Source organism: Ruditapes philippinarum, unplaced genomic scaffold (assembly GCF_026571515.1).
Source record: "Ruditapes philippinarum isolate M1 unplaced genomic scaffold, ASM2657151v2 ctg739_1_1_1_1, whole genome shotgun sequence".
Classification (NCBI taxonomy): Eukaryota; Metazoa; Mollusca; class Bivalvia; order Venerida; family Veneridae; genus Ruditapes; species Ruditapes philippinarum.
In genome coordinates, this window is record NW_026857088.1 from 51,384 (window position 1) to 74,023 (window position 22,640).

The window sequence follows — 22,640 nt, forward strand, 5'->3', positions numbered from 1 at the left end:
TTATTCCTATTTTTCAGAAAGGAAAACCAGTTTACTGTAAGATTGTGATAAAATCAGCAAGAGGTCTACCATCAAATATTGACAAGGTGATATTTTTAATATACCTTTATGTATTATAATTATAAATGTAAGCTTGCCATTGATAAGTGTTTTTTACTGAAGTTAAAAGAAAGGAAAAGAAACAAAAGTTTGCTTAAGTTTGTCTGCTGAATAGAAATATTTTATTATACCCCCGCACAAAAAAGTTGTAAGGGGGGTATACTGGAATCAGGTTGTCCGTCCGGCCCTCTGGCGGTTTTTCGTTGTCCGCCCAATAACTTAAGATTTCTTTGACCCACAGTTTTCATATTTGGCATGGAGGTTATTCATGGTGCTTAGAGGACCCCTATTGATTTTGAGGTCACATGGTCAAAGGTCAAGGTCACAGGGGCCTTGACTAAAAAAAGCTTGTCTGCCCAATAACTTAAGATCCCTTTAACCCTTTACCACATATATACACGAAACAACGCACTTTCCACCCCCCCTTTTATTAGGCCTCAAATAGTGAAAAATGTCCTATTTGGGCCCCAAACATAAGTTTTCATTTGAGAAATATTGCTTAAAAAATTGAGCACTTTTTCGGCGCCGCCCCCATCCAAAAGATACATCAGGGGGTTGCCAGAAGGGGGATGTGCCCCCTTCTGTTAGGGGGGTTTGAAGGGGGGCGGAGTCCCCCTCATCGCCAAGAAAATTTTGGACTTGTGAGAGGCTAAAAATGACCCCAGGTCGATCATAATGTAACGTTTAACCAACGCTGAAAAGCCTTTGACTCTATCTCAATCCCTTGAGCAGTTGCAGCACTTTGAAATAAATTTTGATGGGAAAAATCGAGGCAAAATAGTGATTTTTGGCAATTTTGAGATGTCCCCTCGTTGCCATGGTAACAGGAAATTTAAGACTGAGCATGTCATTACAAAGGCAATGGTCCAGTCAACATTTGTGCCAAGTTTGATTAGTATTGAAGCATTTTTCATAGTTTCATAGCAGTTTGAACTTGTAACAGGAGGCTTTTCAGTGAAAACGGCCATTTTTCACAATATGCTCATGGGGGAAAGGGTTAACCCACAGTCTTTATATTTGGCATGGAGGTTAATCATGATGAGTAGATGACCCCTATTGATTTTTAGGTCACTGTTTTAGTTCAAGGTCACAGGGACCTTGACTGAAAAAAGTCTTACCGCCCAATAACTTAAGATTCCTTTGACCCACAGTCTTCATATTTGGCATGGAGTTTAGTCACGATGAGTAGATGACCCCTATTGATTTTGAGGTCAAGGTCATAGGGGTCTTGACTGAAAAAGCCTGTCCGCCCAATTACTTAAAATTCCTTTGACCCACAATCTTCATATTTGGCATGGAGGTTAGTCACGATGAGTAGATGACCCCTATTGATTTTGAGGTCACTGGGTCAAAGGTCAAAGTCACAGGGGTCTTAACTAAAAAAAAAGCATGTCGGCCCAATAACTTAAGATTCCTTTGACCCACAGTCTTCATATTTGGCTTGGAGGTTTGTCACTACAAGAAGACAACCCTATTGATTTTGAGGTCACCAGGTCAAAGGTCAAGGTAAGACAGGCCTTTAATGAAAAAAGCTTGTCCGCCTAATAACTTAAGTTTCCTTTGACCTACAGTCTTCATATTTTGTATGGAGGTTGTTTATGATTATTAGATTACCACTATTGATTTTGAGGTCACTGGGTAAAAGTTGACAGGGACCTTGACCTAACAAAGCTTGTTGGCTCAATTGCTTAAGAAGGCTTTGGTCAACAGTCTTCATATTTGGTATTGAGGTTGTTTATGACTAGTAGATGACCTCTATTGATTTTTAAGTGACTGTGTCAAAGGTCAAGGTCACAGGGGTTTTTACTACAATAAGCAAATGCTTAAGGTCCTCAGTGTATTAATTTTTACATTTTCACATTTGTAGCAATGCAATGCACTGGCTTACTAACCTCAGGTTTGGCAGGGAGGTTGTCCTTGAGCTCTAAATGGCCACTGTTGATTCTGATAAAGTGGTATGCGGGGGTATTCACGCCAAGTCAGTGGCAGTTCTAGTTTCATTTATTCCTTTGAAATCTATAATTAATGTATAATATGGATTTATTTTGTCTCCTTTAGTACTGTTTCTGATAATAGGATTTAAATTTTTAAAGTCATTCATTCAAGTTGCAAAATGACATCATCCATCCAAGTTGAAATACAAATTCTATAAATTTAGTGAAAAAATGCCATTTAAAGCATGTTACTACTTCATAAATGTGGCATTATGTCTTTTAAAGTACTTACTGAGTTGTAGAAACGTGTCCAGCCACTGTTGCAAAAACGAGAAAGTCCAGCCGTTTTTGGTCCAAATTTATGAAGAAATCTTTAAGGCGCATTATGCATCACAAACAAATACATTTTTACTTCATTAGAAAGGGCAAAAATGAATTTTTATAATGTTTAAATAATCGTTCTAAAGAAGGTGAGATGCTTGTTACCTGAATAAAGTAGTGATAAATGTGAAATAATTTGATGTAAAAGTTGTAAAATGTAAACAAAGCAGTATTTTGACTTCCATACAAAATACTAATTCACTATAACTGTACTTATTGCCAAAAAGAAACAGATAAAAAAGATGGTTCAGATAATTGGCATATGAGTGTACACCAAAGTTAATGATATTTTGAGAAATGAAAATAAAAGCATTTATGAGGAATAACGAGCCTTTAATAAATGGTTTTGTATATATTTCAGAGTTTCTGTAGATACAAGTTTTACCTGGATAAGGACTACACTCAGACAAAGGAGATTGCTGGAACAATCAACCCAGACTTCCAACATGAGAATAAGATCACAGTCAAATCTGCAACAGAACAGTTCATTGAATATCTGAACTCTGAATCTCTTTACATTGAAGTCTGGGGAAGGCAGAAAGACAGAATGGGCAGGGAAAAAACTGTAGTAAGTTGATTATTTGGATGCTTTTCCTTTCATCTGACAAGAGATTTAAGATTAGAATTGGGAGATTAAACTTTGACTTATTAGATGTGTTAGTTTTTCCCTTGATATTTTTTGTGCCCTTAAGCACACTTGTTTTTTCAAGGAAACCCCATAATTTCATGTTCATAGAGATTGCTAATGTATCAACAATATGTTGTTGTTTTTGTATTTTGTCCAACTTTACCTTATTATTTAGAGGCTTGAATCCTATTGAATGTATGCAAATTATCAGTCATTCAAAATTGTTAAGTTTATACATGTGCTTTATACTGAATTTATTTGAGTTTGATTGTGTAGGAAGCTTTAAGCTAAGCTTATAGACACACCGGCAAATATGTTCCTAGAACCATATATATTTTATATATTTTGAAGAGTATTTATACCTGGCTAAAAACAATATTAGTCAAACCTTCAAGCAAGTTGTATATGTTATTTCAGCTTGTTACTTTGTATTCACATGTATTTACAAATACTGGACAATATTTGTACAGTCACATACTGTAATGATGTCTTATGATTAGTAATATAAGAGTATTGAATATAAAGAAAGATTTAATGACTTTTAACATTACACTGAGATAAAAGGATATGAAATATAAAATTATATGCAACGACTTATAAGATTACTTTGAGAACAAGTAAAGTCATGTGATCAATAAATATGATGTGTTTATGATATAGAAAAACTGTTTACCTCTCAGGTTGCACCAAAGGCTAAAGACAAGGGAGATAAGAAAGGTGGTGTATCCAATGGCAACGCTGGAGCTCCATTACCCCCAATTGGTGATAATAAAGCAAAAGAAGAGGCAAATATGTACAAGAAACAAGCTGCTGAATCAGACAAAAAACTGGTATATTTAACTTAACTTTTATATTCTACAAAATGTATTTTAATATACTGAACAAAAAAAGAAACTTTCGCAAAGTATGTGCCAGTTGTTCAAGGGTACCACTTAGATGTACACACTTATATACATGTAGTAGCTTGTAAAACTCGTTTTGTTTGCAAAATCGGTCAGCTAATCCCGGTATAAAAGCCCGATATGTTTATTCAACGTAAAAATCGAGTTTCAAAAGATTGAGAAACTGTACTAACATCTTGACGAAAGTTTCTTTTTTGTTTCAGTATAGTTCTATTATGTATACTTTGACTTTATCAAAACTGGTGTCTAAAGAGATAGACTAGATAACAAAAATTAATATGAAAATTTTCAAAATGATCATTTATACTCTATGAATTTTAAAACATTAGGCCTTTCCATTTTCAATTTGCATATGGAATCAAATTATGAAATTTATTAGAATCCGTGAAATTTAGCGACTGCCAGTATTGAGACTGGTCATTCAGAAAATTTATTGGTCTTAACTAATTGGGTAGCCAATTTTGGCCTATTATATAGTTCTCATACAGTAAAGTCTGAAATATTTTGCTACTTTTGCTATGAAAATATTGAATTCCGAAATGAACAAAGAGTAGCTCAATGTGTGGTTCACATTTTATATATTTGATCTTATTTGATTTTATTTCATAACAGACTAGTATCAATGACTACCTGAAGAAGAGGAAGGCAATGGGACATGATGCAATGAGGGTATGTGTTCTTATAGTGTTTTTGACTACATTTCTTTATTACATGCTTTTTAATGGTTTATAGAAATATATCAGTGAAATATAAAACTGATTATTTCACTGTTTGAAACAGTGAAATTATTAATTTGATTTTTTCACTGTTTGAATTTAAGCCCATAACATTGTTTCAGTGAAATACCAGCATGTATAGTACTTGAAACCAACTTTATGACATATTGTTGTAAATGATGTAACATTGTATTATTGTTTGGCATGATTTTCATTTAGTATTAGGTTAAAATGTTTTTGAAACGTTTCTTTGCATAAAATAAAAAGAAAATTTGTTAAGTTTAGTGTTAGATTGAAATATATTTTAGTCGCTAGCACCAAAAGTTCATATTTCACATGTGGCTGTGTCACTCGTGAAATTTACCTTTTTGTGCTCAATCGTAGAAATATATTCCGAACTTACACTGAACTAAACAAATATCCTCTATACATTATGATACTGCATGTTTGTAACATAGCTATTCATTGGATAATCATTTTGATATCTTCTTGATATATACATGGCTGCCGTCAATTTATGATATGGTTTTTATTTCTTTACTTTCTAAGCTTTACTTTTCCCTGTTTTTGTACCTTATTACTCTCTTGTTCTAGATGGAGGATGTTGAAGCCCTGCTAGCAGGACGTGTACCACCAGGGCGCCCTGTTCAAACTCCGGCGACTATTCAAGGAGGGGGAGGGGGTGAAGCTGATGGCTCAAAAGCCTGTACCATACAGTAGAAATACAAAAACTCTCTACCATACTGTTGACAACTCTGCTTTGATTAAAAAACATTTATATATGATATTGATCTGCAATGTGAAACCAAATTACAGCTGAAGTTGAACTTTATTATATACACATATAAAAACTTATAACTACAATATTTGGGAATGCTTCAATTAACTTGAATTCAGCGAGGAAAAATCAAATTGATTATCTATAATAGGTTAGTATTGAAATGCAATACATATTGTGTAATACTCTTAGTGTTTAAGCCAGTAGTAGATGCATTAGTAGGGTATATTTCCAAAGAAACTTTTCACTGGTAGATGAAATAAGAGACATTCTCAGAGAAAAATCAACTGAAAAACTTTTTATACACACTATGCAGGTTATTTGTATATTTCATTTGCATATGTACATGTATACATTTTTGAAAAGGCATTTTTTTCCTTTGGTTAATTCAGACAATCAAAATTTATTCATATTTATTTTTTATACATACTAATAAAATTTGTAAAGGTTTTTTATAGATAAAACATGAAAATATATGTGAATCTACAAAGTATATAGATCCAAGCATAATTGGTTTGGAGGTTCTTTTTCACCAAGAGTTTTTTTTTGGAAAGTTTTTTTTTATTTGTTTCTAACTGTGATATGTTGACAATAACTACAACAGCATTTGTTATGGAACTGTACCAAAATTTAATTGGTGTTGAGCGTATCATAATATAGTATACTTACTTGCCATTTAATTGTTAGAAAAGTAAACATTTTACTAAAATTGTTAAAAAAATAAATGCTTTACTAACTGCAGTGCAGAATTAACCTACAAATAAATGTATTTTTCTTTTAAATTTTACTTTATTTAGTTTTGCACATGCATTTTTGCGTAGTTTATCTAAATATTACTACATTGTACTATATTATTTTCATCTTTTTATAAATGAAATTTTATTTTTGTGACAAAAAACTTTTGCACCTAATAATACCATTAAGAAATTCTGCTCCACCTTTACCTGTTAGATAATGATAAAGGTTACACACAAAATAAGAAATTCAAAAAAGTATTTGTATTAAATGAAAGATTTCTTTGTTGATGTAACATAATTACATGAATTATGTTAACATTTTTTTTCAATATCTCAAGTGTCAATCTCAATAGCACAAAGCTGGTCTTTGTCTCGTACATTTCTGATTTCTGGCAAATTGTGGCCTGTTATATATATCACTGTGTGATGTTGTTTGTTTTACTTGTAAAATCCGTCCTACTGTCTTTTGTTAATGTTACTATTTATAGATATTTTTTTGTATTTTTCTAAAACTGTGACCTCTCTTATGAGGTTATATAAATTATTAAGGTTATGTGTGACCTTTATCAGAAAAGTCATATAGCATTATGAGATACAAATTGTTCTTATTTGCATTCTATTTTTAATAATAATGAAAAAAAAATGAAAGAAAATAACTTAATCTTTGCTCATTTTTAAGCCTGTTAACCAAGATGGGTGCTCTTGGCTATTTTTCCATTGGACATTTTGACTTAGTGTAATTTTGTACAGGACAGCTAGGCAAGTGGACTATTTGACTTAAAGTTAAATTTTTCCCTCAACTATTTGACCAGCCTTAAATATTGAATGAATAATAATAATATTGTAAGAAGAACTTTATTCTTGTCACATATGGGAATATTTCCTAGGAAGAAGATAGAAAATTTCATTTTTTAAACCAGCAGAATTAGATTTTAGAAGGTATATATATATTGTGTAATCTATTAAAGGTATCTGTGATATTCATATATTATAGGGAACAAGTTTGTTGTCATTTGATATATGTAAGTTTATACGTAACTTTTCTTTTCATGTATTTTTTGTTTGTATTTGATTTTACAAAATAACCAGTGTCTTACCTCAATATTTGAGAGAATGTAACCATTTAATATTGTTATCGTTTTCTTTCTTTGCATAATTCTGTACACCAACTTTTGTCTCATAGACAAGCCTGTACATATAGATTAGAGATGAATCATGTGAAGAAAATAACAAGATCAAAGAAACATAATTTCTTTTTTTGCATTTGTTGATGAAGTCAAACTCTTGGGTAATGCACTTTTATATTTAAAAAGAATATTCAATCATTCACATGCCGGTATTCATCGCAGATATTTTTTATTACGAAATGTTTACATATTTTCCCTCTTGTTTTATTTTTCAAAATGTTTGACAATAAAATGCACATCTATTTAATTGAAGACTTTTCTATGCACAATTTTAATTTCTTTGGTTGTTATAAAGTGTATAAAGCTATATCTGATGAAAAATATTTACTGAATTCATTGACTGAAAAAAAAAAAATAGTTTCCATACATCGATTGTCGATTTATGTAAAAGTTGCAACAAGTAATGTCATAACCACCATGAATTTTGTAATTTTGTATAGAATCTATTAACAGATTAAAATGTTCTGAAAAAAAAATTGTGCTGCTATTTTAAGAAGGGTTTCAACTGTTTAGAAATACTTTCGTGTACACATCATTAGCTCTTACTGAAATAGATTAATATTCTGCCATTATGATACAGGTATTGAAACATTTTTTTTTTATTCAGACAAATCTGGTAAATTTAAGGCAGCATACGTGTTCCAGGCTAAATAAGAATCCATCCGCTCTTTGAGACACTGGAGAGTACCGACCCCAGTGCAGCACATACGGTATATTGCTTTATACACTTTATATAACTGTTCTTCATTTTAATTCAAATTTCGAAGATATAATTTATCATTTTTGTCATAAATTACAGAAGTATTGATTCATATTGATTGTATTTTTTCATGTTTTTCTATTACACTTGTTATGTATATAAAACGTGTGTTGTTTTATTTTCAGGGGAAAGGGATTTTTTTCTTTAACTCTGCCTTCTTTGAATTTTTCTGTATACTTTTTCTAAGGTCAGAATTGATACCTTAGGCTTATATAACATGTAAATTGGAATCCATTTTTTTATGCATGTGAATATGTTGTAGAAATAATTAATTTAGAAAAGTCTCGGTATGAGCAATTTTTTTCATTTTTTTCCCAATTGGTCAGTAGTAGAATTTTTGAGAGGCTCAATAAGGGATAATGATTATTTGGAGGCTCAATTAGGGAAACACAAACATGCAAATCATGACTTATTAGAGAAATATTACAGGTTTTGTTTTTATTACTTTAGAGGTACAGATTTCAGTTAATATTGATAAAATAATTTAGGTTAGAATTTTTATACAGAACTACATTCCGTCCTCGTTTATTGATCTACATGTATATTTATATCCGTACTTTTCTGTACTTTTATACCATTCTTTTCTGCGATATTTGTATGTTATTATTAAAAAAAGATGTTGTTAAAGATACATGTATTTGTTGTTATTTTGCTTTTACAGTCACCACATAATGTGGGAACAAGTGGCTAAGGAAGGGAAGGATATGCCAATTTTGTGCAATAAGGAGTGGCTCTGCCGCTTAGAAAGATAGGTATGTACATGTACCTACTCTTCTGCATCAGGCAGTGGCTACGTAAGATGGGGGACTTACCTTTTTTCCTGTATCACGAGAGCTGGGGGTAGGGGTTAGAAGTAGCCAGGTGAGGGGAGTGTATCTTCTTATCAGTGGGATAGGGAAGTGGCTAACTAAGAGGGATGTACCTTCTAATCAGTGGGATAGGGGAGTGGCTAACTAAGAGGGATGTACCTTCAAATCAGTGGGATAGGAAGTGGATGAGGGATGTATTTTCTAATCAGTGGGGTAGGAAGTGGCTAACTAAGAGGGATGTACCTTCTAATCAGTGGGATAGGAAGTGGTTAACTAATAGGGATGTACTTTCTAATCAGTGGGATAGGAAGTGGCTAACTAAGAGGGATGTACCTTCTTGTCAGTGGGATAGGAAGTGGATGAGGGATGTACCTTCTAATCAGTGGGGTAGGAAGTGGCTTACTAAGAGGGATGTACCTTCTAATCAGTGGGATAGGGAAGTGGCTAACTTAGAGGGATGTACCTTCTGATCAGTGGGATAGAAAGTGGCTAACTAAGATGGTCGTACCTTCTAATCAGTGGGACAGGTAGTGGCTAACTAAGAGGGATGTACCTTCTGATCAGTGGGATAGGAAGTGGCTAACTAATAGGGATGTACTTTCTAATCAGTGGGATAAGAAGTGGCTAACTAAGAGGGATGTACCTTCTTATCAGTGGGATAGGAAGTGGCTAACTAAGAGGGATGTACCTTCTAATCAGTGGGATAGGAAGTGGCTAACTAAGAGGGATGTACCTTCTAATCAGTGGGATAGGAAGTGGCTAACTAAGAGGGATGTACCTTCTAATCGGTGGGATAGGGAAGTGGCTAACTAAGAGGGATGTAACTTCTAATCAGTGGGATAGGAAGTGGATAACTATGAGGGATGTTTCTTCTAATCAGTGGGATAGGAAGTGGATGAGGGATGTACCTTCTAATCGGTGGGATAGGGAAGTGGCTAACTAAGAGGGATGTAACTTCTAATCAGTGGGATAGGAAGTGGATAACTAAGAGGGATGTACCTTCTTATCAGTGGGATAGGAAGTGGATGAGGGATGTACCTTCTTATCAGTGGGGTAGGAAGTGGCTTACTAAGAGGGATGTACCTTCTAATCAGTGGGATAGGGAAGTGGCTAACTTAGAGGGATGTACCTTCTGATCAGTGGGATAGGAAGTGGCTAACTAAGAAGGATGTACCTTCTTATCAGTGGGATAGGAAGTGGCTAACTAAGAGGGATGTACCTTCTAATCTGTGGAATAGTAAGTGGCTAATGAAGAGGGATGTACCTTCTAATCTAATTTAACAAAATATAGGTGAATTTTCCTATTGAAAATTAAGTGTCATTCCTTTATAAAGAAAACTAGAACTTTCACTAAATGTGATTTATACCCCCGCAAGAATGCTTCAGAAATGAGGAAGTTACATGTAACAGAATACCTTGTTAAAGAATTTAAATAGAGTTAATTAAAGATAGTTGTGGTTTTTGTATGTTGCATTTCCTTACAATATGGTTGACCATTGATAAATGTTTTATTGAATTACTCTGTAATAAATCCTGAAAGAGTTACACTTCTTGAGCACTGCACTTCCTCTTGTTGCGCTTGACCATTGTATGAAGTTGCATTGAATTCGAAACATTAGTTTTAAGTTATGCACCGGAAAAGGAACAAAGGGCAATAACTCTACAAATACTGAATGGAGTTATGGTTATTGTACACTGCACTTCCTCTCATTTCGCTTGACCATTGTATGAAGTTGTATTGAATTCCAACTACTAGTTTTCAAGTTATGCACTGGACAAAAAGTAACAAAGGGCAATAACTGTAATGAGTCAAAATAGAGTTATGCTTCTTCTGCACAGCACTTCATCTCACTGCCCTTGACCATTGTATGAAGTTTCATTGAATTCCAAACATTAATTTTCAAGTTATACACTGGACATTAAAAAGTAACGAAGGGCAAAAACTCTTAAATGAGTAAAGAAAGAGTTATTATTCTGTGCACTGTGCTTCCTCTCAATATACTCGACCATTGTATCAAATTGTCTTGACTTCCAAATAGTACTTTTCAAGTTATGCTCTGGACAAGAAAAAGCAATGGAAAAGTAACAAAGGGCAGTAACTCAATAATTACTCTAGAAAGAGTTATGGGTTCTTGTGCACTGCACTTCCTCATAATGTGCTTGATGATTGTATGAAGTTGTATTGAATTCCAACTAGCAGTTTTCAAGTTATGCTCGGACAAGGAAAAGTAACAAAGGGCAATAACTCTGTAATAAGTCAAGATGGAGTTATGGTTCTTGTGCAATGCACTTCCTCTCAATGTACTTGATCATTGTATTAAGTTGTATTGAATTCCAACCATTAGTCTTCCAGTTATGCTCCGGACAAAAATAAGCAATGGAAAAATAACAAAGGGTAATAACTCTGTAATTACTTTAGAGAGAGTTATGGTTCTTGTGTTCTGCACCTCCTCTTATTGTGCTTGACCATTGTATGAAGTTGTTTTAAATTCCAACCAGTAGTTTTCAAGGTATGCCCCGGACAAGGAAAAGTAACAAAGGGCAATAACTCTATAATGAGTCATGACGGAGTTATGGTTCTTGTGCATTGCACTTCCTCTCAATGTGTTTGACCATTGTATGAAGTTATATTGAATTCCAACCATTAGTCTTCAAGTTATGCTCCGGACAAGGAAAATGCAACATCTGGACCGACCGACCAATCAACTGACTGACCACAGGGTGACTCCTATATACCCCCCCCAAACTTCGTTTTTGGGGGTATAAAAACAAATTTCAAAATAACTTACTTTGATTTATTACAACAAAACAACAACAACTATCTACATGCATAACAAAAAATATCAGTATAAACAAATAGTTACAATTGTCTAAATCTTATATTGCACATTCATTTAATACAATAAACAATATTTTGATCATTTCACTTCATTATAAGATTAAAGATTGAAAAAAAAAACAAGATTGCATTTAAGAAAAATGCTATGCCACCGCATTAATACAACACTAAATAGTAGTGTAGGAACAGATTTTTTTGTTTCTATACAATTTTGAAGATTGTCATAATGCATCCATCCCTGACCTATCTAATTCTTATTATCAGATTAGTGGTTAAATCTGTTGTTAATCCAATAAAAGATCAGAGTAGGAACATATCAATGCACTCGAGTCTGGTGAATTTGGTGGTGAAGGTCATATTTCACACAGCCTAAATTTCAAGACTACATCAAAGGACAAAACAGTAAGACACTTTGTCAAAATCTAGGTCAGCTGATATCAAAGTTCACTTAACATCTTAATCTGTGCACACGGTTCAAATTTCATAGCTGTACATCAAAGGACAAGAAAGTAGGTCACATCATCAAAATCTAGGTCATCTGATATCAAAGTTCAATTTTACAACTAAAACTGTGCACATGGTCAAAATTTCATTGCTGTACATCAAAAGGACAAGAAAGTAGGTCACTGTTTCCTTGGGCAAGGCAAAATTTTGACCCAAGGGTTTAATTCAAAACTATCTTGATACAGGTCCACCAAACAACATTTTAAGTCAAATATCTAAGCTGTAGCTTTCTCCCAGTCAGAAAACATTTGTTTTATTTTCTGTTTTTACTATGTGTACATAATGAGAATCACAGCAGGGCCAATTTTGACACCAGGGGAAAAATTTGAACAACTTTGGTAGAGGACCTATAGATGATATTATATAGCAAACATCAAAGCTCTATGCCTTGTACCTTCAGACAAAAATATTTTTTATTTTTTTACTATATGTACATAATGAAAATCAATGACCCCCGGGGCGGAACCAATTTTGACTGAAGGGCTATAATTTGAATAATCTTGGTAGAGGTTCACTTCGCAAAGTCTCATGCCATATATTCAACCTCTAGCCTTTGTCAATTCAGAGAAGAAGATTTTTCAAGTTTTTACTTTATACATATTAGGAAAACTATGGCCTCTGGGGGCAGGGCAATTTTAACACTAGGGGCATCATTAAAACAGCTTTAGTAGAGGACCCATAGATGATATTATATACCAAATATCAAAGCTCTAAGCCTTGTACCTTCAGACAAGAAGATTTTTAATATTTTTTACTATATGTACATAGAAAAATCAATGACCCCTGGAGGTGGGGCCAATTTTGACCCCAGGGCTATAATTTGTACAATCTTTCTAGAGGTTCACTACACAATGTTTCATGCAAAATATCTTAACTCTAGCCTTTGTAAATTTAGAGAAGATGATTTTTTAAGTTTTTACTAAATACATATAAGGAAAACCTATGGCCCCTGGGGCGGGGCTAATTTTGACACTAGAGGCAAAATTTGAACAACTTTGGTAGAGTACCTATAGATGATATCATTTAACAAATATTAAAGCTCTAAGCCTTGTACCTTCAGACAATAAGATTTTTTGATTTTTTACTTTATGTATATATTGAAAATCAATGACCCCCGGGGCGGGGCAATTTTGACCGAAGGGCTATAATTTAAACAATAATGCTAGAGGTTCACTAACAATGTTTCATGCAAAATATCTAACCTCTAGCATTTGTCAATTGCTAGAAGAGTTTTTACTATAAGTTTTTATTATATACATACAAGGAAAACCAATGACCCCCTGGGCGGGGCCAATTTTGACCCCAGGGCTATAATTTGAACAATCTGGGTAGAGGTCTACCAGACAATGCCTTATGCAAAATATCTAAGCTCTAGGCCTTTTGAGTCTTTACAAGAAGGTATTTTAAGTTTTTACTATATGTACATATAGTGAAAATAAATGACCCCCAGATTTCTGCATGGAATGAAATTCTTTGAACAACTTTGGAAGCCCTTCACCCAAGGATCAATCCAGCCAAGTTTGGTTGAAATTGGACTAGTGGTTTTTCACAAGAAGATTTTTTAAGTTCACTATATAATATATATAACACACACGCAAACAAACTCACACAGGTGAATCGCTATATGCTACCACATCGCAGATGCTGCAGTGGCATAAAAAATGTCTGTTTCAAAGTCGGAAAGACATACCTTTCACTACATAACAAGCTAGATCAGTTTGCTCTCATCATTATTAACTATTTGTTCCCTGAAAGACAATTCAGTAATGAACCTACACGAATATAATATTCCATTTATCACATACCCAAAATAAATACTGTTTTAAGTACAAAAGAATAATTTTTCATTGACACGCCTATATTTTTATGCTAACTTTTAGCACGTATTTATGCAATGTTTGTATAACGCCAATAAAATCACTTCAAAATATATGCATGACTGTGCAATACCATTTTTACGATGTCGCAAAATCAGCATGGGTATGTGATAAAAACAAATGTATTCACTTTTATCGTAATTATTTAATACAGTAAACAATATTTTGATCATATCACTTGACTAGATAGATTAATGCTTTGCTTCTATAATTCCTTAATTTCTGCTTCTATAATTTAAGACACATTTAGTACTTTATCACTACACATTAATAATATTGTTCTAAGTTCACCCAGCAAAAAATCATAATCAAAGGACTTATCTAATGAAATATGTCTATCTAGGTCTGTTATATATAACTTAATAATTCTCACAACAAATATAAGCCAGTTACAATACAAAAATATCAGATAGTCATAACTACATGTACATGTATATATATATCTACTACAGCTACTAAATTTCATTGTTTACTATTAATCTGTTTTAAATTTTTAACATAGAATTTTAGACATAATATAACAGTTAATGTATAACAGTTGAAGTATTGTGTTTGACATAATAAGTATGTTATATTACTCCACTAGACATAATTGTTAGAAATAGTATTACAATATAACAATTTCTCAGGTATAACTACATTAAGCATAGTATCAAAGATATATTAGAGATACAACTATACTGGAAATAGTATGTTAGACACATTATATTTAAGATATAACTACACTATGCTTAGTATATTACACATAATACTATAATAGACATAGCATGTTAGACACAATAAATTATTAGACATAGTATATTTTAGATATAAATACATCAAACATAGTATGTTTGACAAAGTATTGTATTAGGTAGCATGTTAGACATAATACTACACAAAGCATAGTATGTTAGCAATAGTCTATTAGACATACTACACTACACAGAGTATGTTAGACATTGTATATTAGACGTAGTACACTATTATAGTTAACATAGTGATTACAGTAAAATTAAGTCCATTTAATGGTAATTACTGACAAATGCAAGGTACAGGGTATATACAAACAATCATATAATAAATAATAATCATCAAAGTTATTTGCCAGTTGACATGCAGGGATTTCTATAGGAATGTTGTGGAGACAAACTATTTATATGCCCACTGAATTAGTTATTGATATATGCAACTCAAAGTGAAAATATATCTTGATAATTCTGGTTATGATAATTCTGATTATGATGAGTATTTAGTGATATCTAATAGTTATTTAGTGCAGTGGTCAAAATTAGCACAAGTTCAGCAAGCAAACATTTAAAAATCCAAATTTACAAGTGTAAATGACATTTAGTCACTAGAGCCCTAATTGCTTTCAAATTTCAATGTGAATGTCTCCGACTGTTAGTGGCTATTAATGTATCATTTAGTTCAAGATTAAAGTAAAAATCAATCTCATTAAGTTTCATGCCATTATAATAAATATCTTTAAAATTGTGATTTAACAGACAAAATTCATTTTGAGGTGTTTTTTTTCCACAAAACATGGATCATTTTTAGGAGAATCATAATATCATATAATTATATTTATCGTTTAAAAAAACCAAATAGAATATTACTCTTCATTATCTTAATATTTTCTTACAATAAAATAAAACTGAAAACTACATGTGTAGTAAACATATCACTTCTTTTTTAACAACTTTTGAAAGTTGATATTTTTATCACAAAACACCTCAGGCATCTTTGTAAAAATTAAGTTCTATGTTGCACATATGATCAAATAAATTGGAAACTTTAGCAAAACTGGATTCATCAAAGTTCTTTAAAATTTCCTCCATATCTTCAATACAGTTGGACTCTAAATCTTTTAAATTTTGTATGATTTTATTTGCCTTCGCCTCATCATGTATTAACAATGATTGTAGTTTCTCGTGACCTTTAAAAAGTTCATGCCGCCTCTCGACCTTAGACTGGAATCGCGGTTTTACGACCCTCGGATCTTTATCCCCGTAGTCTGGAGAAACGGCCAGGCTTCCAACACTAGGATTTGGGCCAAATATAAATGGCTTGAACAGACTGGCATCTGGACTGGGCGTGGCAGTGAACCAATGACAGCATGGTGATGTGTGGGAGGAGGCAGTTGTGTTGCTAGGCAACAGTGACACCTGACTACCACAGGTTCCGCCTCCCATGTTGATACCACTGTCCTCGTCTCTCAAAATCTTCATCATATCAGCAACACCAAAAGTTCCTGGCACAAAAAAAAATGTCTGATATTAAATATTCTTTAAATTAAGATAGAAAACATAATCAACTTCTTAAATGTTTCCGGAATTGGAAAAATTTCAACAAAGAAATACTCTTGAGCAATTAAACTCAAGAGCAAGCAAGTAAAAGTTCACACTTGTAGTAAAACAAAAGCTCACCTTTGAGCACTTCGTGCTCAGGTGAGCTAATAAACATATCAAATGTTTATGATTTATTTGGTTTGGTTTTAAATCACATGGTGAAGGGTAACCAATATCTTTCTAACTTTACACAACAAGACAATTGTGAATGTTATCCTTTCTTTTATTCACACCATAATATTCATGTTAAAAAATCTCTCAAATACCTCCATTTCGATGTCAACCACATTTACAATCTAAGTTATGCTTAATATACATCCAGAACTATAACAATGGAAGTTCCAATAATTTTTTAAAACAAATTTAAACAATATATACCATTGCTAGAATATTTTTTCAATAATCTTGTGCCATTGCAGTATCTAGAATTCTTAGTCTCAAGAGAAGATTCATCGAAAACCCTCGCAAAGTTGAAAGGTCCATCTGACTCTTTGTACAGACCAGCCTCCGTGGCTTTCTCCACCAAGTTTGGTGAAGATAGGTCAAACTTTGTTGTTATCGTAAGCTGGTTGGAAATGTTCCGTACACCTTCTGAAATTATAAATTTGTGAAATATTAAAGTTGATGTTTGTCCCGTACACAGTTAAATTTGAGGAATGGATTTTAAATTTCCTGCTCTAAATTCTCAACTGTTACAATAGGGTTGCAGCAATATGGCCAAGCAAATACTTGGATATATTACAATACATATTAAATACAGCAATACAGAGAATGTTTAATATGAAAAAAATGACAACAAAGAACAAAGCTTTACAAGTCATTAATAACATTTTTATTTTAATATGCTTGAAAGGTTAATCATTATAACACCAAACAACAGAAAAATAAAGGTGTTTGTAGATTTACACAGTTGCAGGGATTGAAAAGGTACAGAGAAAAAAGTGTCAATAATCATTGAGCTACATTTTTCAAGTTATGAACTGGTAATCAGTTGACCTATATTCAAGTTCTCAGGTAAGGCTACAAATTTACCACAACTTTTGACATTAATATTTTTCAATGCGACATCAAGTATAGGTGTACATCAGCCTATCAGATCATTTCAAAATGCAATTTTTGAAAAAATCAAATTACACTATGGCATTCCCTACAAAATTGCAAGAACAAGATTTGTTTGTAAAACATGTATGCCCATATCGGCAGCCAATTAGTCATGTGGTCAGGTTATTGTGACTGACTTTTGACTGAGTGACCAACAAATCAATAGGGGTTATCTACTGGTCATGTCTAGTAACCGTAAAGGTTGTGTGCAGCAATGTTATGAAAAAATTACCACAAATCTTACCAAATAATATATGCATAATATATGTTTTTAGGCCCAAGTGAGTTATTCTTGAGTTATTGATCGGAAACCATTTGGTCTACAGACCGGCAGACAGACAGACAATTGCAAAGCAATATACCCCCACTTCTTTGAAGGCGGGCATAAAAACTAAAAACATTTTGTCACTCAATATCTAATGTTCACAAACCAGTAATTTTCTCCGCCACCCAGTACTGGCATACAGTCTCCAGTACCCAGGCTTCATTACTGTCTGCGATGATAAAACTATTGTGGTACGACCAGTCTCCTCCCTCAACACAGGCACCACCCTGACCATACTTCTCTAAATGGGAGGTAATCGCATCAACACTTTCACGAGCATTACCTCCCCTTTCTAAACCTAACCTGAAACATTTTCATGTGAAATTAGTCTATTTGATTTGTAGTGCATATACCTTTATATGAATTAATTATTTATAAAATATCATCAAACAAACATACTTAATTAATTCTCATTTCATCACATGCCCTTCTTTAATCCTCATCTTTAATTAAACAGTACAGTTGTTGAAACAAGATTTTGAAAGTGAAATCATTTAAAAAAATTCATGTTAATCTGATCTGTACTGAGTGTAGTAAATAATCATTTTATAGGGTTAACGCACGTTTTTCCGTGTTATAACATCTGCAGAGTCCCGAGGAACGGTTGGTGCCCGAGCCCGGTAGGGCGAGGGCTCCAACAGTTCCGAGGGACTCTGCAGACGTTACATCACGAAATAAACATGCCTTGACGCTATTATAGCATAAAATTTTAAAACAGATTCATGATGTATATTATATATAAAACACAAACATTAAATCCTTGTGCTTGAACGGTATTTATCCATTTCTACATGTTTTACGTATGCGTTTTATTTTTTCCGGGGCCAACAACTTGAGAACCGAACGAAATTTCGAATTTTAATTGATTTAACAAAGTTTAACTTTGGAGATATATTAACTTAAGAAAAACATAACATTACTCTACCAAAGTAAAAACAGGCGCCTCAGAATTTCCTAGAATGATTACAGATTGGCGGTAGGAAAAAGATCAGTGACATCAAATTCAATTTCAGAATCGTTTTTTTAAGCATGAGTTTAAAAAAAATCAGGCATAAAACATTATTCTCTCAAAGAAACATACAGAACATTTATCAATATAAACGTCAATAAAACAACGTTTTCTTATATTCATTTTGTGCTTTCCATTTTTGTAAGTTAATCGGGGGATTAAACTGAATGACAGATTCTTTTTGTTTACATTGACAACCGTCCGTTTCTAAGAAAGAGCGACAACCAAGATAAGCGGCGATGTCTATACGCCGTATTGCCGGCATAATTACTTGAATGCTGCTCGCCGTTATTCGACTGAGGCCCTCGAATTAATAATTCCAATATAACAAGAGCGCATGACTCTGGCAAACAGGCCAAATCGTCATTTTTTGTTTGTTTTCTGGGCCCTGTATGTATTGCGCATAGGTAAAACCGGGCTATAACAAGAGCGCGTGACTATGTTAACGCATGGTTTTGGCCCCGTTAAAACATGGGCAAAAGAGGGGAAAATAGCCGATTTTATGCTATAATGCTAATTACATTCCGATTGAACTTCTTGTTGTATATCATATCATACTTAACAATCTAAAATTTAAACATTCGCTCATCATGTGAAATCTCCAAAAACAATTGGGTATAAACCTTTATTTCATTTCATAAACAATTTACCATAAAAGGGCAATAACTCTATCAAATACTTGTTAATTTTAATTCGTATTGTACTTTACTTGTTCATTGATATCATATACTTACCAATATAACAACCTCAACAGAACAGGTTTTCATATTTTCGATATTTTTTGTGTTTAGCGAATGTTTCTCTTTGATATCACATTTGTACTTACATACCAAATATATGTACTGTATGAAGCAAAATAATTTTATTGTGCAGAAAATGAAACAACAAAGCCATACCATAATACTTGCAGGCAAATAAAAAAACAAACCTTAACAAATCCATGCCCAGTAATCTTTCTACAAGGTCATCTTCGCTATTCAATTTGGTCCAGACAGCTTCATTTCCTATACACACACCCTTTTCATTGGCCCCCATTTCTGCGCCCCACATCCACGACGGCTTGCTCAGTATCACTGCATATGTGCTGGCTGCCTGCTCAATCTCAATATAGGTACACTGTTGTGTATACAAATGTAAGAATAAATGAAAATGAATCTTTGTTTAAATATTACAAAGAATTACATTTGTATGCTTAGGGCATCAAACAAGAGACAGAAAAACGCTTTGGTTTCCTTTATCATCGAAAATAAAACAACGTTTAAACAACAACAACACATACAGTTTTTCAAAATATTATTATATCTTTATTACGCTTTTCGGTGAACAACACCTTCATCAGGATAATAATAATAATGACGTAATAATTATAGCGTAACATACGTTGGCGGAAAAATGACGTTACGTTAATCAAGATAACGTAACATACATGTACATATAAAATAATGCCGACACGTAAACGGATTAAAGTAATACAAGGATTTCCTATAGCAAATATATAAAAAACAAAAATAGGAAAAAACGAATACGTGTCTAGCATGGTATTTAACTGTCAAGATAAAAAGTACACACATTTTATACAGATCAATTTAAAATATAACCTTAGTATTTAAACCATATGGGTTAAGTGTTTTTAACTTATGGATCCAGTAAGTTTCTTTACACAAACGTTCCATGTTATTTTCAACAATATCTATAGGCATGAAAGAAAAGTCATTTAAGTTATGATCTTCAGAATTAAAATGGATAGCTACACTGGTAGAAAAATCATTGTCAACAAAGTTATTTATATCGAACCTATGGCTATTCATGCGTTTAGAAACAGGCTGCATAGTTTGACCCACATATTGAATGTGACACTTTTTACAAGAAATGAGGTAAATGACATTACTAGTTTTACAGTCAGTATTTTTATGTAGACTATAAGTATTACCTGTAATATGACTACTAAATGAAGAGCCAACTTTAATATTTTTGCAGTGAGAACACCTGCGTCTACTACAATTTGTAGACGAGTAAGTTACATTCAGATTGCTGCTAAAATTAGCGCCAGTTAAAGTGTCCTGAATATTTTTAGCTCTCTTATAAGCTAATATAGGCTTAAAATGTTGATAAACATACTGTACAGATATACTCTTTGATAATTTAAGCAGATCCCAATACATTGTATTTATGTATAATATTACCAATATTTGGTAGTGACGCATTATAAGTAGATACAAATGGAATAACATTATCATTGTTCTTTGACAGGGATGGGGTAAGAGCTTCTTCTTGTGATAACTGTAAAGCTTTCTTTTTTCTTTTTTTTTCTTTTTTTCTTTATCATCAAACAAAGCAGTGTAAATATTGATTTTATCTTTATATTTTTGTATAATCACCAAATAAATGCCTTTTCAGATAAGTGTATAAATGATGCATGGAAGAAATCAAAAGGTCTAAAGAAGCCAAAATTAATATGAAACTAGCACCATGACAATTCAATTTTACCTGAAGCTTTGTACCAGCGTCATATTTTGCAGCAGGTCTAAAAACAACCTCTTGAACTTCATTGCCTGCCGATTAAATTTTTTCCCGAAAACAAACACCCCTTTCCGGCTGGGGGTAGGGCAACAAAAAAGTGCAATGATTTGATCTGCCATAATTTTAATCTATAACCCAAAAAAAAATAAGAATTAAATAATATAAATTTTAAAAAGTAAAAATTTAATTTTTAAAAAACCATGACATATGAAATTTTTTCAATTTTACCTTTTTTAAAGACAACCAAATGCCAAAATAGCGTAAACAATCTATTGAACCCGTTCCTATAAACACAACCTAGTCATAAGGTTATTTTCCAATTAAGATTCTCATCCCTTTAAATAGACAATCATTTGGCCACTTTCAGGTTCTTCAAAGTGGCTCAGTTTCTATTTTGACCCATTACGAGACCAGAAACATGCACATGATTTTCACAATGTAAAGATATAACAGCTGAACATAAAATGGTGGCGCCAATGAATTATAAATAAATAGGCAAATTCATTGAATTTATATCCCCAGACAGGTACTGGTTATTACTAACACAACAACTGGAAACATAAGGCTTTATTTGTTTATTTATTTATCATGGCATAAAGAGTAATATTTTTTGTACATGATAAAATTTGAGGCCATAACAGAGCCATAACTCTGTATTTAATGGTATTATCAGGACATGCTAATGAGATGCAAATTGCCTTTTCATATTGATAGTTCCCACAAGGTTTTGTTGAAATCAATCCACCAGTTGCAAAGAAATAGCATTATTGCTCTATATGCATACTACATAACTAATCAGGGGCCATAACTCTTTGTTGATGGGTCTGACATAAACAAGGCGATGATATGCCCATCTCCTCTTGGTATTGATGGTTCCAATAAAGTTTTGTTGCATTCCAGCAAGTAGTTACAGAGATATAGCAAGGAAAAGATTATTGCTCTATATGCATACTGCATAACTAATCAAGGGTTGAAGGATTTGACCAGAACAAGGCGATGGTATAAACATCTCCTCTTGGTATTGATGGTTCCCATAAAGTTTTAAATTTAAATTCTAGACAGTAGTTACATTGAAGTAGCGCGGAAACAATTATTGCTCTACATGCATACTGCATTACTAATCAATTGGGCTGTGTATTGTCAGGGTCGAACCAGAACAAGATGACCACATGCGCATCTCCCCTTGGTATTGATGCTTCCCATA

General features: G+C 33.0%; 2 protein-coding genes across 2 annotated transcripts in view; one reads left to right on the forward strand and one right to left on the reverse strand.

Annotated features, from left to right (window-relative positions):
• The window catches only part of LOC132748737 (kinesin-like protein KIF28P), a 42,016-nt gene extending 33,263 nt beyond the window's left edge, over positions 1 to 8,753 (forward strand). Inside the window, exons 19-23 of the mRNA XM_060738356.1 lie at positions 18 to 86; positions 2,776 to 2,982; positions 3,723 to 3,872; positions 4,557 to 4,613; positions 5,255 to 8,753. Of these exons, the coding sequence (XP_060594339.1) occupies positions 18 to 86; positions 2,776 to 2,982; positions 3,723 to 3,872; positions 4,557 to 4,613; positions 5,255 to 5,380 (609 nt within the window). The 3' untranslated portion in view covers positions 5,381 to 8,753. The remainder of the gene's footprint in view (positions 1 to 17; positions 87 to 2,775; positions 2,983 to 3,722; positions 3,873 to 4,556; positions 4,614 to 5,254) is intronic.
• Positions 8,754 to 11,712: 2,959 nt separating this feature from the next.
• On the reverse strand, positions 11,713 to 21,555 carry LOC132748744 (secernin-3-like). The gene is given in 6 exon segments (XM_060738378.1): positions 11,713 to 16,384; positions 16,860 to 17,072; positions 18,014 to 18,210; positions 19,845 to 20,032; positions 21,404 to 21,468; positions 21,471 to 21,555. Coding segments are annotated over 6 exon segments (1,266 nt in total). The 3' UTR covers positions 11,713 to 15,866.
• Between the last annotated feature and the right edge of the window lie 1,085 nt (positions 21,556 to 22,640).